This window comes from Trematomus bernacchii, unplaced genomic scaffold, assembly GCF_902827165.1.
Source record: "Trematomus bernacchii unplaced genomic scaffold, fTreBer1.1, whole genome shotgun sequence".
Taxonomy (NCBI): domain Eukaryota; kingdom Metazoa; phylum Chordata; class Actinopteri; order Perciformes; family Nototheniidae; genus Trematomus; species Trematomus bernacchii.
In genome coordinates, this window is record NW_022987565.1 from 619,986 (window position 1) to 638,609 (window position 18,624).

Genomic DNA, 18,624 nt, shown 5'->3' on the forward strand with positions numbered 1-18,624 from the left:
ACTTTTATTACTGCCATTCTGAATGTGTTCAGCAAAAACAAAGTACCTGTATTTGCTGTCGCCAACATTGCAGATGGGTTACTTTGCCTTAATATAGGCCGAATGTATTTATTTAGTATTTATTTTTTATTTAACCAGATGAAAACATTGAGACAAAATCTCATTTACAATGCTGACCTGGCCAAGAAGGCAGTAACGTTACACATTCTTACACATAGCACAGACATCAAATACAGGGAACACAACTAAGTAAACAAAATACGTAAAGCAGTCACTACATTGTGCACAACAAATCAAACTCATGATTATAGTGCATTCGCCACAAATCATTTTTTGCGCCCACAACTTCAAACATCTCCCTGAAGTTAGGCCATGGCTGCTGGGTGTCTTGCTGGAGGTCTGATGAATCGCCTCTGTCTATGTTATCTTCATTTTCAGTCCTGTCGCTGACTGTAAGCGTTACTCTTGGACATTATGCCGTTAGACCTTTCTCCCTTAACGTCTCTGCCTAGCTGTTTCCTCATACGTCTTTTACGTTGTTTACGTTGTTTTCGTCTGTCGTGCATGATCTGCACACCATGGCTCGTCGTCTCTACGTGTTATTGTCACATCCATTAGTTTTAAATCAGTCTTGATGTCGGGGAAGGCCCGCAGTGATGCAAAATAAAAATTATTGATAATTCACCTCACATGCATTAAAACAAAAGTAAGAAAATGTAAGAAGTAGAAAGTACAGGTATTTGTGTTCAAATATAGGGAGTAAAAGTAAAAAGTCGTCAGAAAAATAAATACTTAAAGGTCCCCTATTATACTGTTTTTCATCAATATATTATAGGTCTCAGATATATACAAACATGTCTACAGTATGTAGGAGCCACTCCCCACGCCCCTCTGAGAGATATTTGGTTCAAAAGAACACAATGGAGCTCTAGGAGGAGATTCAGGTGATAAGGTGGGGGGGGTTACCTTGGTTGCTGATTGGCTAATGGTTAACAAGCCAAAACATCGTTATGACATCATAAAGTGGCCAAAATCTGATCAGCTAATTTTCAGACAGGTTTTTATAAAATGGATCAGGACAAAAAGAGAGAGAATCTTTTTTCCTAAAACTTTCAGAATCACTTTACACAGAGGGGACACATGTTGATGTAGAAGAGACATGGAGAAGAGGGGACACATGTTGATGTAGAAGAGACATGAAGAAGAGGGGACACATGTTGATGTAGAAGAGACATGAAGAAGAGGGGACACATGTTGATGTAGAAGAGACATGAAGAAGAGGGGACACATGTTGATGTAGAAGAGACATGAAGAAGAGGGGACACATGTTGATGTAGAAGAGACATGAAGAAGAGGGGACACATGTTGATGTAGAAGAGACATGAAGAAGAGGGGACACATGTTGATGTAGAAGAGACATGAAGAAGAGGGGACACATGTTGATGTATAAGAGACATGAAGAAGAGGGGACACATGTTGATGTAGAAGAGACATGAAGAAGAGGGGACACATGTTGATGTATAAGAGACATGAAGAAGAGGGGACACATGTTGATGTAGAAGAGACATGAAGAAGAGGGGACACATGTTGATGTAGAAGAGACATGAAGAAGAGGGGACACATGTTGATGTAGAAGAGACATGAAGAAGAGGGGACACATGTTGATGAAGAAGAGACATGAAGAAGTGCATTTTGCATAATATGTGACCTTTAAGTAAAGTACAGATACCTGAAAGATCTACTTAAGTACAGTAACTAAGTATTTGTACTTTGTTACTTCTGACCTCTGATGACTTAATAATAGTTTTATTTCCTTACTGTAATTATCAGTAAAATAACAGACACACATTTGGGAACTAAATACAAGCAACCAGTTACCCGATGGAGCGAGGGCTCAGAACTTAACATTTGTAATTAAAAAACACTCAAATACTATAAAAAGATGCACATTGGATGATCTATTCTTTTGGTCTTTTTCATTCTGCCAACAGGTTGTATTTGATTTTTACCTATAAGGCTTATTAAAGAAATACGTTTACCCTTTTTCCTCCATGTATTAATGATAATATTGTTAGAACAATAAAATAACTATATATACATACACTGATATACATTTAATACATGATTCAGAAAGAAAGATAAGGATTGTTGTTTCTCCATATTATTTAATTAGTATCATACACAAGCATGTTTCTATTAAAACACATCATATCAACTGAATCAAACAATAATGTACAAACAGTTCAAAGTGACGGCCGTCTGCACATGTTCCTCTGCACGTACAAACATTCACTAAAGAACACATCTACAGGACAGGCAACAACACGTGGGAAATCCAGTCAGAAAATCAGATTCAGCTCAAATGTAGTTTAAACTCAACTAATGTAAAGTTCAATTAGTTTCTTTCACTTGACAAAAACTGAATGTTATTGTTTTCTTTAATTGTTATCGGGCTGGTGAGCCTAGATTTTTACAAATAAACTCGACTCTTGCATTACATTTCTTAGAATTAAATAAATACGACTTTTTAATTCAAACAAATCAGAAGTGCTTCTTTTGTGAAATTGTTTGAAACTAACTTCATCATTGGTCTGCCAGATTGCTTTAAATAAAAAAATACCTTTTTGTTAAATGATTAATACATTTGAGGTCCATATTAATACAACTTTTTATAGTACTACAAGTCTTAGTAATTATAAGTGGAGAAGTATTTAAGAAGATTCTCTCAAAAGTCAAAGGTTCATTGGTGGTCATTTCTTCTGGATTTGTTCACATGTTGAACTTCTTCAAAAAAACTCCAACAGTTGATAAAGAGTTAACCGTACAGGATGCTCATTAAAACATTTTAGATCCTGTCCAGTGTCTGTTTGTACGTGCAGAATCACAAGACGTTACTAGAGTATTTGCCATAAAAAGATCACGTGAAACTTTACAATGACCTGAATCCAGTGTAAGAAAAGTAAGGTAAGCACAAGCAGTCATGATGTGATCCTTCTCAGACACTATAAGCATGTGGAATCAAATATAAGCACATGTCGATACGTCTGTTTATTGCACCTTTTTTTTTTTAGTACATCTCATGTTGTGTGCTTACATGACTTTTCTGCAGTTTAACACTCAGGTTGATTCACTGGATTAAGGCCTTTATTTTGATCAAATTGCACCAAAATAACAATTTATTTCATCAGGTCCCACAAATATACAATCCCTGCCCTCAGCATGCAAAACAGAAGAGCCAATCAGAACAGAGCTGCAGAGATTTCAAGTTTCTCGCGCTCGACCTGATCAACAAATACAGGAAATATCGACAGCGGTCATCTCTAGGCGTTGTTCTGACGTTATAAGACATGCTGGTAAACTCGTTAAAGTGGCTCAGTTTACCAGCAAACCAAAAACAACACATTTAAACTTCAGGTCTAGTCTGTCTGTCAGTGAGATCCCAATGTGTTTTGGGTATAAATTAAGAAATTAAGGCTTTTTTTGACTCCACAGACGTTTTTAGTGTTAACGGGATTTCTTAAAACCAAGTGCTCATCCAATCAAAGAACAGAACTTCCAACCTTCTAATTACGGGGCTGCTTCCATTGGCCAAAGTCAATATGTTTGTACACACAGGAAGATCGAAATACTCGGGACTGTGAGAAACAGTATTTGGATCTTTCTGTGTGTACAAACATATTTTGAGATTAACAATAAAGTTGACTTTGGTTTGTGCGACTTCCCGAAAGTAGTCGTTTTCACTTTTGGAAATCAAACAGGGTTATTTGATCCAATTGATGTGCTTTTTGTTGTTTCCTGCCTACTCCTATTTCCTACAGATAAATGGTTTCAGGAAGTAAAGAAATAAGAAGCTTTCCACTGTTTGGCTGAAGATGCTAACAGCTGTAGCATCGCTGCTGCATTTGGCTTTGCTGTAAAAACCACTCTTTCAATAAGGACTTAGTGAAAGCATTGCAGTGAGTTTGATCTGATGTTGTTGGGGGGTTTGAATTAGAATATTTGGGGGGTGTGATCTCGAGGATTTGGGGGTTTAAGGATGTTTGGGGATGCATCTTGCATTGTTGGCGGTTTGATCTTGAGTTTTTAGGGGTTGTTTGAGTATTTGGGAGTTCAATGTATTGTTTCGGTTCGATCTAGCATATTTTTCTGGGTTCTATTCAACTTTCATGTCAAGGACGCTGTTTTTTTCAGCGTCCTTGGTAGCTTGTTCTCGCTTTAATAGGAGTTGGATATTGCATTTTTTGGGAGTTTGAATCTTCTAGAGCAGTCGCAGTTTTTTGTTTTTAGTCATTTTCAAGGACATGTGCAGCTACAAAGAACTTGTGATGGGGTTTAAAGAGACCAAACAACTTATCAGATAAGTATTAAACAGATTTATCGATATCAAAAATGATCTTAACAAGCAGCCTTAGCAACCTTGATAAAAACCGGCAGAGGGGGAACATTTCTAAACTAGACATTTGGAGCGTTCTTGTCTAAATATGGACTTTGAATTTGGGGAGTACTTAGCCAACATGAAGCCACACTGACCTTGTTTGAACCGACAGTGTAAAGTGTAACCCCCACATACACTGACAGTTAGACCACTCTTAAATGAAACAACCCTAGTACAGAATATCATACAGATAGGTAATGTGCTTCCTTTTCCCATTTGTTCTGCAGTCTGATTGGCTGCTGTCAGGACCAGGAAGTGTCAGTACTTCACATAGATGTTAAAAATGAATCAAACAGGAACATATAAGTACTGCGAGAATAGCGTGGCAATGTAAGCAAAATGTTAATGAAGGTCTTTGTATGAACGTAAGTGCTAACGTTTTGACTTTGGATGAAAACCTTTTGATCTGGTTTTCATCGGTACTTCTCGTAAAACCTCCTTCTTATTCGATAAGTATATTTTGGACATAAAGCTGTATAAACGTACTTTTTAATACTTGCTTTTGCTAAAGTCGATGCCGTTTGATTAAAATGGATTACTTAACTGTCTAGCTAAAGGCTTGAATGCTTAAAAATGCTGCGCTTCACACCAAAGAAAACCCACAATGCTTTGCTTCCACCATGAGCTGGTGGTAGACTTAGACCAGCTGAATAAATGGATACAATTAGATGTTCTTGTGTAGCATCATTCAGGTTCACCACAGTCCAAATCCTGCCCTTAAACCACATTCCTTGCAATTCAGTAAAAATAGTTTATTTGAAAGTCAATGGCTGCCCAGGTCTTATTTTTTGGAATTCATAAATGTGAAAATGACCTAAGAAATAGCCATTTACATTTACATAGTCTTTGTAAAAAGCTAAATCCAGGATGTCATTTTAATATAATTGCAACGTCAAGGTCGCTATTTAATTTTTTCACTTTAATTTGAACATTTTCTGCCAGTTTTACAATCAATTTCACTCTCAATATGACAGGTAGTACACTGAAAAGTACCAATTTGTTTTTATTGTGATGGCAATTTTTCATTTTCAACAATAGAATTATAATTTAATTATGATATTAAGTCATTACTACACAACCTGCAAACAAATGCATTATAAATCATTAATGTTGGCAGCCAAAGACTTCCATGTAATGTTTGCTGTGGTTATTTAAAGGACAGGATGAGGACATGTTCTGTTAAATATTATGAAGTCAGATGATTATCTTCTGTTGAGATAATCACGATATTTCGACTTTCTCCTGGTGCCATGAACGATGGAAATGTGACAAGAGGAAAATAATGGGATAAACACTTTTAAATAAATCGATTTTAAAATAAACATTTAATATGTGGGAGTTATAACGCTTAATTAATTACATCGCTCCATTTAATCCGACATGATGTGTGTACGTTGCATTTGATCACATGACACCCCAGGTCCAATCAGCAGACGTCTCAGAGCAGAAAACACTGACTTGTGAAGTCAAAAAAAAAAACAATACAAAATAATAACAATATAAAACAATAAGAAATAAAAAGCTTATTACAGAGATATGAACAGAAACAAAACGACATTTCTCCTTCTCCTGTTAGAGTACCACTTCATTACTTTCTGGACAGACCAGGTTATGTCACAATAAGAAGATTATTAACATTATTCTCATTATTAATATCTTACAAAACCGAAATCAACAGTGCAATAAAAAGGTTTTTAATCCCTCGCTCGGCGGGAGAGCAAGAGTGGCGGTGAAAGGGGCGGGACTTGGCGACAAGGAAAGGAGGTAACATCCAAAAGGAAGGAAGGAAGGAAGGATAGAGGGAACACAGAGGAGGACAAGCAGTTTACAACAGGCGAGAGGAAGAGGGGCTTCTCAGGATTATATAAATGTGAAATAATGGAGGTGTGGATGGATGGATGGATGTGGAGGTAGAGAGGAAGGAGGAAAGGAGGCAAGGAAATCAACAGAGGAGGGAGGAAATGATGAAGGCAGATGTGTGGTTACTGTTGATAAAGGTGGGGGAGGGAATGGAGAGGAGGATCATGGGAAAAGTGGAGGAAGACCCACACAACAGGCTCCAGCTAATAATGCTAATGTGTGTATGTAAGCAAGTGCCCTTTTTAACAGCTTATGTTTGTGAGTAAAAGTCAAAATGGCCGATGTTTATATACTAAGATGTTTCTTTAGGATCCAAACCAATTTATAAATACATGTTTTATCACGGAGGCTGTTGTGGAGATCTGTTCAGATGCACTCATACCACGTTTTAGTTTGCTAGTGTTAAACAGTCAAAGTAATTTCACCCAATTTACAAAAAAAGGTATTTTCTCTGTGGATTCTTGTTGATGTTTTTGGCTAATCTACAGACCTTACTGTCGACTGTTTAGATTTTTCAGGGATTATTTTCAAGCGGAGAAATATTCCCTATAACTAAGGTTTGTGTTCTGTAATTTGGGTGAAATGACACTTATACTATTGTATAAATAAAGACGTATATATATGTTGTATTAGATTTAAAACACCTTTGCGAAGAAGCATCAGTGACTAGGGTTGAATGTCAGAAATCACAATATTTTTTGAGAGTTTAAAAAAAATAACCTGCTGGTATTTGAATGTGCTTTAGTACAGAGGACTATTGTTTTGTTGAAGGAAATGAGCTTATTAAGTCATTAGTGCTTCAAATTAACTGTCAAACCACAGAGGCAGCATGTCAGGGATTTCCCCTCTGAGACTCTGTATGAGCATTTTCCACCTTTAGGATATCCAACTTTGAAGACGGAAAGTTGTCCTTCTATCACATGATTTGATGATGATAAAGAAAAATATCAGATTATTAGGATGAATATATACATTTCTAACTAATTACGATCAGTTCTGGGAGAGTTGTGTTCAAAATCGCATTTCATTTATGGCGAGAAATCCCAGAACATTGTACGGTAATTAATGATTTTAAACCCTGACATGATTAGGTTTGATTAAATCAGAAAACAGGTGATCCGGTTTCTGACACGATCTACCTGCTTCCGAGTTATATATTATGTTCAATACTTTAATAAAAAAAACTAAAATGAGCTATCAGTGCATCCATAGGAGTATCGAGGGGTGAGGAGGTATAAATACAATGATGGATGGGGGGGGTGAGGGGGGGTTTGATCAAAGAGCAAGTGTGTGTGTGTGTGTGTGTTAGGACAGGTGGGCGTGGCCTGTTCTGTTGGGGGGGCGTGTGTGTTCTCAGGAACTCCTCTTAGTCCGGGAGTGTTGGATCAACCACTGAAGAGTGATGTCTGCAGAGAGAGACAGAGGTGGCGTCAGACAGGAAGTGTGTGTGTGTGTGTGTGTGTGTGTGTGTGTGTGTGTGTGTGTGTGTGTGTGTGTTGAGAAACAGGAACACACAGGAGAAAGACAGAGAGAGTGAGAGAAAGAGAACAATGTCAACTAATGTGTGTTTTAAAAATGTAAACTTTGGGATTATTATTATTATATTAAATATGTTACATTCCCCGTAGCTGCGTCACAATAAAAGCTTTCTGCTGGAAAAACGTTGAAAGTGTATTGAGAAGGAAAGCAATCAGCAATAACATGGCCCTTACAAACAGAACACTAAATATATGTTATTTGTAGTGTATTAAAGCTTTTTCTATGCGCCTTTAAAAGCTAAATCAGAGTTGTTTCTTCCTCACATTTTTAGAAACGATGTTTTCAGTGTTGCTGTGTAGACGGTGAGTCGTTGGCTTGTAATGCAATCATTGTATCATTTCTGATAGTATTGTGCATAGTAGAACTATACTGTTAACCTCACAGAGAGATCTACCAACAAGTGCTTTTATCTTTTCCTCCTGTTTGACGGACAATTCTGTATGTTGTCCCAGAGTAAATGTAACTTGACATCTCTATTATGCGGTCCGTTTGAAATTAATGAGCATTCAAAAATGTTGTGGACTGAAAACAACAAGGGCATAGGGAATTTATTTGTATATCGCCAACCAGGGTAGTTAGTATAAAAGCACACATGTCTTGAGTGTGTGTGTGTGTGTGTGTGTGTGTCCTAGCATTACTATCCTTGTGGGGACCTAAATCTGTTTACACAGTCACGTGTGGGGACTCGCCTCCCTTATGGGGACAAATTGGAGGTCCCCATAAGGGGAATCATTAATTTTAGGGTGAAGACTTGGTTAGGGTTAGGCATGTGTTGGTTATGGTTAGGATAAGTCTCCAGGAAATGCATGTAAGTTAATGTAATGTCCCCTGAAGTGATGTATACATGGTATATGTGAGTGTGAGTGTGAGTGTGAGTGTGAGTGTGAGTGTGAGTGTGAGTGTGTGTGTGTGTGTGTGTGTGTGTGGTACCGATGTTGTCTTTCTCCTTGCAGGAGATGGAGTAGCAGCAGATCTCTCTGTCCTGGATGGCCGACAGGTTCCTGAATAAACACAAAAACCCAAAATCAATTTCAAAGAAAGTCAGAGGATAAAACAGTCGTGCAGAAACAACAACCTGTGATCTGCGATGATGCAACAGAATGATTATCTACGGTGAAGCCCAAACAAGGTATGTCTGTTTCTTGATATCCAAAAAGCATGTGACCACAGACCGATCACATGACTTTGTTACTGCACTAAAGTACAACGTTGTGGTACTTGTGAGTACTTCCATGTAATGCTACTTTATACTTTTATAGAGGAAATGTCTTGCAGCTTTGCAGATTCAGATTGATAAAACAATATATATTGAACTGATAAATGAGATATTATTAACGATTACTGTAAAATAAAAAAACTTGAAAAAAGAAATGAGTTGAAATCTGAAACATATTGCATCACTTTATATATTATTCTGAAATGCATCAGGACAACTTTTACTATTATGACTTTAATTACATTTCTATGATATATATGTACTTTTCCTATGTCAACCTTTAACTGCAGGACTTTAACTTGAGTATTTATAAACAGTGGTTTTACTACTTTTACTTAATTAAGATCTGAGTACTCAATCAATCAATCAATCAATCAATCAATAGGATACGGCTGTAGTAGGCCTAGGGCCTTTTAGTCGCTCATAAATAAGTAGATCACTGTTCTTTATATACTATGGATGCTGGCAACAGTCACATAGTCCAAAGTGAAGGTGATGTTTGACCAGTAATAGTCGAGAAGGGACTTGAGACAGTTAACCGTCTTGGATGTGACAACGCTTTCTGGCAGATCATTCCACAAGTCAACCACACGCAGGCTGAACAAGTTGTGGCGGATAGTCAGTCTTGAGTACTGTTTCTTCAACTTGAGGCAGTGTCCACGAGTCCTGGTGTTATAATCCCGTTGTAGTGGGCATGATGTTTTGTAGATGTTGTGGAGATATTTGAAAACTTCGATCATATCTCCCCTCGCCCTTCTATAATACATACTGGGGATCTTAAGACTTCGCAGTCGTTCTTGATGTGGTAGGTCCTTTAGTTCTAGAACCAGCTTCGTTGCCCTTCTCTGTATTTTCTCGATGAGCTCAGCATCCTTTTTGTACATGGGGGACCGGGCGACATTCCCATACTCGAGGAGTGGCCGTACAATAGAGATGTATAAACTACGTACTACATCAGAGTCCAAATAAGTGTATGATCTGCGGATCGTTGCTAGGATACCATTCGCTTTGAAAGCTGCCCGATGGATATGGTCACTAAATGTCAGGGTATTATCAACATTCACACCAAGGTCCTTTTCACTTTTTGTACTGCTCCCACCAATAGCCTAATGTATGTTAAGCTAATGTAAGAAACTGAAACACTTAAAGCTAAAGATGATTTTGAGCAAACAGCTGTATCTGTCTCCATGATTATTTTTCTATGAAGATATATTGAACCAGAAATAATTGCGACAAGCGATATAATTGTCATTTTACACCACTGATACAAGGGTTATATATAATAGCATCATAATGCAAATTTCAAAGAGCTGTTCATTCATTGAGGCGCTGTGAAAACACACCGCACCCAAATCTTATAATAGTAGAAAGATACTGTTTATTCTGGCATGTTATCGGATCAAATGTTGGGGTTATTCTTATGTATTAATTGTATTATTTATTAAAAAAACATCAGCCAAACTAGGGCAGTAAGTGCTAACATTAAGAGAAAAAAACATCAAGAAACAATAAAGCTTTGAGGCATATTTCAATTATCGCGCGTGTAAATAAACACACAACAAATATCTGTGTATCACACGTCTCCAAAAAGCTTTTAAATGAGCAGACTTACATCCTCTCTATGAGCTCCTTCTCATCCAGAGCTCCTGGTAGGTCCCTCTTATTGCCCAGAACCAACACCTACAAAAAAAACAACACAGCAGGAATAAACATCAGTTAAATACACAGATAATACAAACATTAGAAGATGTGAACTACAGGTAAGATATTTTATATGATTTGTGTTCTGCATAATCAATCAATCACGGAGGAAGGTACAAAGTGCTGAGGTCGAGAGATAGGCTTCCCAAAAACAATAACGTTTTATCACTGTGCATTTTAAAACGGCTACACTTTCACTTCCCTGTTTACAACGATGTGGGACCAGAGCTTGTGTTTAGCTTTGGTTGGTTTTTCTAAAAGGCATCAGGTCCAATGTTACGTCTAATCTGGTCCAAACTTTTTTTTTGTTAAAGATTCCCTAAATAACAATAACATTTGTTGTTGTTCTTTATCCCATTGAAGCAAAAAGGAAAAACAATCCTTTCTACACATAAAAAACAAACGTGCTGCTTTATCTTTTATCTAATCTCTGATCTGTTGACTTGCTAGTAAAGTAATCATAAAGACACAGTTGTTTATTTTTATGACAGCTCTGTACTGTATAAGCACTCTGGAACTACAGTGGCTCTAAGTTGCTAAATACTGAACTAATTCTACATTTTGTGGCTTAAAATAAGTTCACTTCCTTCCACCAGTTCGTTTTAGTCCATTCAATCCCTCTGCTGGGTTGTTATGTTTAAAAAAATAATCTATTTAGTTAACTGTTAGCATGTTTAATTAAGTTTAGTTGGGTTTTATTAGTTCCTGTGCAGGGGAATTAGTCCCTGTGCAGGGAACTAATAAGAGAGAGAGTGTGTGTGTGTGTGTGTGTGTGTGTGTGTGTGTGTGTGTGTGTGTGTGTGTGTGTGGGTGTGTGTGTGTGTGTGTGTGTGTGTGTGTGTGTGTGTGTGTGTGTGTGTGTGTGTGTGTGTGTGTTTTGGGCCCCTTACAGGAATTCCCTGCAGCTGCGGTTTGTCCAGCAGGTTGTGGAGCTCGTTCTTTGAGGCTTCGATCTTCTCGGGGTCTGCTGCGTCCACCATGTAGCTGAAACAGGAAGAAAATAACTTTAAAACATCTGTACGTTCATTCAAACTATTTAAGTGTCTGAGGGGAAATTAGGTTTGTGACTGTTCAAATAAAGTAAAAAAGTGTAGATTGAACTCGTAATATAAGTACAATAAATGTGTATTTTACAATATGTAACGTGATAAATGTAAATTATGATGAAAACCAGATGATTTTCTTTCATTGTATAGTATATAACAGTAAGAATCCTAAGTGTTATCAGTATTGCACAGTTGAATAATTGCACAGCAAATACTCAGAACTATTATTAACTATTTAAAAATGTTTTCCAAGTAATGACTTTATTAACTTTGAGTGGTCCTTATCATATCATGCTTTGCCCTGGAAAACTAAAATTGGTGTGTTGTAGAAAAATCTCACAGCCAATCAGAATCACTTTCACTACATGCAAAACAACTTTAGTGCTCTCTGTTACGTAACCCTGACCCAATTACCCAGCAGCCTCTCTGTCCCATCGCACCAACACAACTGGGTTGATAAGAAGACTGCAGAACTGCTCTCTCCCTCTTCACATAATCTGACCAACCTCGTGTGAACAAAACATTAGATTTGATTATAATCAGCTCTCTCTCTCTGTTTAATGTACTGAATACGAGTTGGTGGAGAAATGTGCGTGACTTTCTGACTACTGGCTCCTTAATGTCTCCGGTGATTTATATCATGTTTGGTCCCAGCAGAGACGTCCAAGCGGCCTCTTTAAAGGTCACCTATTATGCAAAATATTATGTTGCATTGTTGGAGAAGCCTGTGACATAAGATTTTCAACAACATAATTACTCTGTAGCTATGTCAGTTTGACAATAAAGAACCTTGAACCTTGAAATCCACTTCTCCATGTCTCTTCTACATCACCATGTGTCCCCTCTGTGTAAAGAGACTCTGAAAGTTTCAGGAAAAAAGATTCTCTCTCTTTTTCTCCTGATCCATTTCTATAAAAACCTGTCTGAAAATGAGCTGATCAGATTTTGGCCACTTCATGATGTCATAATGATTTGTTGTCTTGTGTAACCATTAGCCAATCACCAACCAAGGTAACCCCCCCCCCCCCCCCCCACCACCTTATCACCTGAATCTCCTCCTAGAGCACCATTGTGTTCTTTTTAACCAAATATCTCTCAGAGGGGCGTGGGGAGGGGCTCCTTATTTTCATCTAAAGTAACAGACAGAGAATCAGCACTTTGGAAACAGGACTGAAACAGAGGGGATTATGGGATGCTGCAATGATCTGTTTGGTGTTTGGAGCCAAACACTTCAGAGACATGTTCTGTATTATATCTGAGACCTATAATATATTGATGAAAAACAGTATAATAGGGGACCTTTAAGCGGACGGTGACCATAGTTTAGGAAACCAGGACTTACACGATGGCGCTGACTCCTCGACAGTAACGCTCCCACATGCTCCTGAACCGAGGCTGGCCGCCGATATCCCACAGCTGCAGACAGAGGGAGAGCACACAGTGAGAGGGGGCTCCTCAGAATCAATACTTTTGAGTTGCTTCCATTGATTGATATGTAATTGATACCTCAGATTTGAATGATGAAAATATTGTAAATAATTAGATTTCTCACCATTAGGCTTGTTCTAAGACTAATACCCGTGTAAAATGTGTTGTAAATGACTGTTTGGACATAATTGGTCACATGATTACAACTGAGGTAGAGTAAATATATTTTAGCTGTACTCAATAAATATGTTTTGTAGCATTGTCTAAATCTTAACAAATGCCTAAAGGGACATAACAAAAGTTAACTTGTAATGTTAATAAACATCTGGGAGATTTGTAAAGTGTAAAATTATGATTAGTCGAAATCAAAACTACTTCTTTGATTATCCATGAATCGTTGTCAAGCAGAAATGTCAGAAAATGCTGTTTAAAATTCTCAAATATCGAGATGTCCTGCATTCCTCTATTTATATCAAATTAAAGTTTATTTATTTGGGGTTTTGGACGAAAAAATTAACGCCATCTTGGACTTTGAGAAACTGGGACGACATGACATTTTCACTATTTTCTGACATCTTATAGAACAAAAGATTTATAGTTTAATTGAGAAAAAAACGTTCGATTAGTGGACAATTAAATGATTTCTTAGTTGTAGCCTTTATTATAATATATAGCACTTATAAGTGTCTACAGAAAGGGAGCAGAGGAATAGAGCTACCAACCTTGATTGTGACGTTGCCCTTTGTGATCTTCCTCATGTTGAATCCAACTGTAGGAATCATGTCTTCACTGAACTGGCCCGACTGAAACACACACACACACACACTCCATTGATTTTGATGTCATGAGATATGTGGCAGGAATGTCTGAACAGAAATGCCAAAGATACTGGGTTCCTGGTGAGGGAGGGGTTAAGATGGCAGCTGGGTTTCAGTCCAGATGGAATATCATTACTCATCTCCCCCCCTCGTTTCCTGTCATCTCTCAAAAAAGGAATAAAAATCGCTTATATGATGTATAAGTTTGGACCTTAGCTCTCTAGCTCTAAAAAGTATTTTTTAACTGAAAAACATTGCTCTTAGTGCGCGAGGGTCAACATTTAAAAAAAGACAGATTTAAGAGATGTCAAAATGTCACATAAATACAAATAGTTTTTTTATGTTATGTTGTTATTCTGACTAAAACACAGTAGAGATGAACAGCGATTATATATATATTTTTAGGCTCTAATGCAGACATGCTTTTATACGCAAAGGTGGTTATAGTGACACCTATACAGACGTGCAGCAAGCCCAAATATTGATTTAAATATCAGCTTTATGTATATAGTAATCTAATATGCTTCTGTTTTGGCAGTAGATAATTACAGAGTATTCTAATGTATACCATATTTTATATTGTGTATTCTTTAGATACTCCATTAAACTATATCTCATGTCTAGTGCCTGTAAACATGCTGCTGTAACAAAAAGAAACTATGTTGAACGAATAAAGTATAGTAAGGCTCTAGTTTGCACTCCAAACTGCATTTCAGATTTTCAATAGAAAGAAATGTGGGTTTAAAATATTGGGATTTGATTTAAAAAATCTCTATATTAATGCAGTTCCTTACGAATGATGAAATTCAGTGTGTTTCCTGTTCCATTCACTCAGACATGTTGGCCTGTTTCAAGAGCTACAGCACCTCACCTCATTTTACCCTACACATCAATAATGCATTTCAGATTCTAAAAAAGCAGTGGATGGTAAATACCAAAACTTCCACTAATATAAATAAGGAGAAAGGGAAAATCTATGTTAGTGGGTCACCCAAAAATGAGTGGTGTGTGCATGGTCAGCAGGGGAGGCGGATGTCTGACAGAGAGTGAGTCTAAAGAGAAGGAAGGTCACTCCGACAGAAGGAGGCTGATCGATCCTCCATCACCAGACCTATAAAAACCCTTCCTCCGGCCTTCCCACTAGCACCACTGATGGGGGGGTTAATGTCCCAAAAAACGGCCTATCATTCTGGTACGAACATCCCAATTTATGGAGGTTAACAACATCCATGTGAAAGCAGATACATAGAAACTGTATTTGACAGAAATTAGGAAATTATTTTGTCCCAGCAGCAGTGTTGTCAAACATCACACAAGTTAAAATGTTTAAAATATACAATAACATTAGCAGCAGTATATACAATTCACAATAAAAAAGGACATATATCACAAAGGTATCTACTGTATATGACACCACAATATTAAATATATTAAATACTCTACAATATACAGTCTCACTCAGGTACAGGAATATAGAAATATACTACAGACACATATTGGCTTTGGATTATATATACACATTACAAGTGTGCAAAGTATCAGATGTGCACATGTACTAGCGAATATTAGTATAACTGATACTTCTTAGGTAGTCCATTCCGACAACACTGTGTATATTATTACGTAAATATATAATTGTATTTATTTACCACTACCCTCTACCACACAGTATTCTACAATGTTACACTTATTTTGTTTTATAAATACTGCTTTTCCCTGAATGTGTTCTTCTGTAAATGTTTTATTTTTATTATATTTGAAATACTATGTGCATGCCTTAATTATCTAATAGTGTGTTATTTGTATTTTTCGTCATCTATACTGCTGTAACTATATAATGTCCCCTCTGTGGGACGAATGAAGGAATTCAGATTTTTCTGATTAAACAACACATCACAGCCGACATAAGGGTTAAGTGTTTAACAGTCAAACATATTTTCTCAGTGAAAAACACAGCTAGCTAATACAAATGTGACTTATAAATCATCCTTAACTCATTCAGCGGCTTACAGTAGTCATACAGCCACAGCTAGCTGACCTCACCACTGCAGGATAACAATGGATGCAGCCAGATGCTAACTGACAGCTGGCGCTAGCATAAAAACCACCCTCCACACTCACCGCTATCACATTGACGAAGGTCGTTTTCCCGGAGTACTGCAGCCCTACCAGGGTCAGCTCCATCTCCTCTTTCCAGAAGAGCGCCTTGAACCAGTCCAGCAGTTTGTTGATTAGCGCTATCATCTTTGTAATCGTCTGATGCTAATGCTAGCTGCTGTTGCTAAGGCTAGGTTGCTATGCTAGGCTGCTATGCTAACGCCCCAACTGTCTTTTTTCTTGGGGACGCTGACAGTTGCTGTGACAACCACCGACGGTTACAGCAGAACGGAGGGACACCGACAGGCTCTGTGTGAACCGGGTATGATGTTTAAAGAGTCGGTGTTTGTTAGGCTCTAATGTCCGCTGTGTGTTTTCGGCTTTCTGTGATGTTTACTAGCTACGCCTTTTCCTACCAGCCGCGTCAAGTCAGATGTTAAACGTAACATCACATCCGGTACACCCTTTCACAATAACATAAGTACCCTGTCAGTCAAAAAAGGTTAAAACCAGAGGTGACAGAAGTACTCAGATTTGTTGTGGTCTTAATTAAAGTAGAAGTACCAGAGTGTAGGAATACTCTGTTACAAGTCAAATAGCTGCATTCATAGGTTAATCAAGTCAAAGTACAAAAGTATTATCATCAAAATGTGCAGATTGGTCCTTTTCAGAATAATATATATGATATGTTTTATAATGATTGATCATTAAAGTGTTATCAAAGCTGGTAAAGGTGCAGCTAGTTTGCATGACTTTGTATACTGCAGGGTAGCTTGTGAATTTACTCCAGGTGGAACTAAAGTCTGATTTAACACTTGATTATATTTCACATCATTAATCCACATCTGTAAAGTAACTAAAGGTATTGAATAAATGTAGTGGAGTAGAAGTACACCATTTACCTCTAAATTGACTCCACTTCGAGCAATACAATTACTAACAAAGCACTTATATACTAACAAAGCACTTATATACTAACAAAGGACTGGCTTATCTAAAGCTAGTTGAGTAGCACTTGAAATATTTTGGCTCTATGAAACCTGATGTAGGGAGACCAGGGACAGTTGTAACGCCTTCAATATCTCCAATCACAAACAAGCTAGAGTGATGAAACTCACTCTGCACATGCTCAGTTAGATGGAAAGATCGCTGTGAAAAAAGGAGCCACGTTTAAATCTGTCACGAAAGATATCAGCAAAAGTGTGTTTCTGAGGTAAAACATTAACAAAAATTATATGATATCTTTTTTGGATACTGTCTTAAGGTCAAATGACTAGGAATCCAAAAAGTATTATTAGAATCACTGTTTTGTAAGCTAAACATATAACTAGCTAAATATGGGTCAAGCTAGCAATCAGGCAGGTTCACAGGGGGTGAAAACATGAGTCCTGGGACGGTTGTAACACGGACCACCTGGGACGGTTGTAACATGGCACATTTACAATGATGGCTCATTAGCTCGAATGACCAATATTGTTGATTGGTGTGCATTGTCCCTGTAAAAATAAACAGAAAAAAATACTGTACGTAAAGTGTGTGCATGTGTTTACAGTATGCCAAATATCAGAAAGAGGAAGACAGACAGGGGAGTGCCACTTTCTCTGCTGCAGAGGGCCTCAAATGAAGTTCAGGAGGGCCAATCAGTCAGGGCAGTGGCAAAGTCCCATGATATAAGCCATGTCACCCTGTACCGGTTCCATAAAAAGAGGCTGAGGTTGGAGAGTGAGGGATCAAAATCACCCCAAAGAGTAGGCTACTTGACAACCAAGAAGGTGTTCTCACAGAGCAAGAGATGCTTTTGAGAGACTACCTGATGGAGGCAGCTGATTTATACTATGGTCTCAGCTCAAAGGAGGCAGGTCTTCACATAATTAAGGTCGAATAGGCTATCTATACAGATGGAAGTGACTTTACACCTGCCACAACTGTGAATCAGATTAATTCCATCTGGTGTTCTGTTTTAAGTTCTGTTCATTGTTCATTGTTCATTATTTGTTGGAGGATGTGTGAAACCCCATTCAAATCTTGTTGCCTTAGAATTTGACAACGTCCCTGTACACAGGCACGGTTGTAAACCACATGCCAGGGACGGTTGTAACATGTTGGGTTTTAAAAGAAAAATACATTTTCCTACCCGTACTTATTTCATAGAATATAAAGCCTAAAAGCGTTCGCTAAAGCAAGTAATGTAAGAGATCGTTGATTTCAATGGGATTTTTTACCTGGATAAATAAAGGCTACAAACAAACTCAAGTCAGTACTAGTGTCTCTAAATTGTACTTAAGTACAGTACTTGAGTAAATGTACTTAGTTACTTTACACCACTGGTTAAAACCAGTCTATGGTTTAAAAACAAACATGTTTATATAAAAAATGAATCGCTGTGAATTGAACACAAACAGTATTTATCATCTACATTTTCTTTCTATTAGTTATTCAAATTTTATTTGAAGAACTCCTGCACATCCCTGTCAGTGTTAATGT

General features: G+C 37.6%; 1 protein-coding gene across 1 annotated transcript; it reads right to left on the minus strand.

Moving 5' to 3' along the window:
• Positions 1-5,741: 5,741 nt before the first annotated feature.
• LOC117478560 (ADP-ribosylation factor-like protein 8A) lies at positions 5,742-16,566 on the minus strand. Its single transcript, XM_034125563.1, has 7 exons — positions 16,165-16,566; positions 13,948-14,028; positions 13,140-13,213; positions 11,642-11,735; positions 10,663-10,730; positions 8,765-8,835; positions 5,742-7,701 (listed from the first exon to the last, which is right to left on the minus strand). The coding sequence occupies exons 1-7, from the start codon at positions 16,285-16,287 to the stop codon at positions 7,649-7,651; spliced, it is 564 nt and encodes a 187-aa protein (XP_033981454.1). The 5' UTR covers positions 16,288-16,566; the 3' UTR covers positions 5,742-7,648.
• Positions 16,567-18,624: the final 2,058 nt, after the last annotated feature.

Coding starts and splice junctions, on each gene's coding strand:
- LOC117478560 (XM_034125563.1), bottom strand. CDS start 16,287: ATGATAGCGCTAATCAACAAACTGCTGGACTGGTTCAAGGCGCTCTTC. Junction 10,731..11,641: donor CGCAGCTGCAGGGAATTCCT/GTAAGGGGCCCA, acceptor TTTTTTTTGTAG/GTGTTGGTTCTGGGCAATAA. Junction 7,702..8,764: donor CAAGGAGAAAGACAACATCG/GTACCACACACA, acceptor CTCTCTCTGCAG/ACATCACTCTTCAGTGGTTG.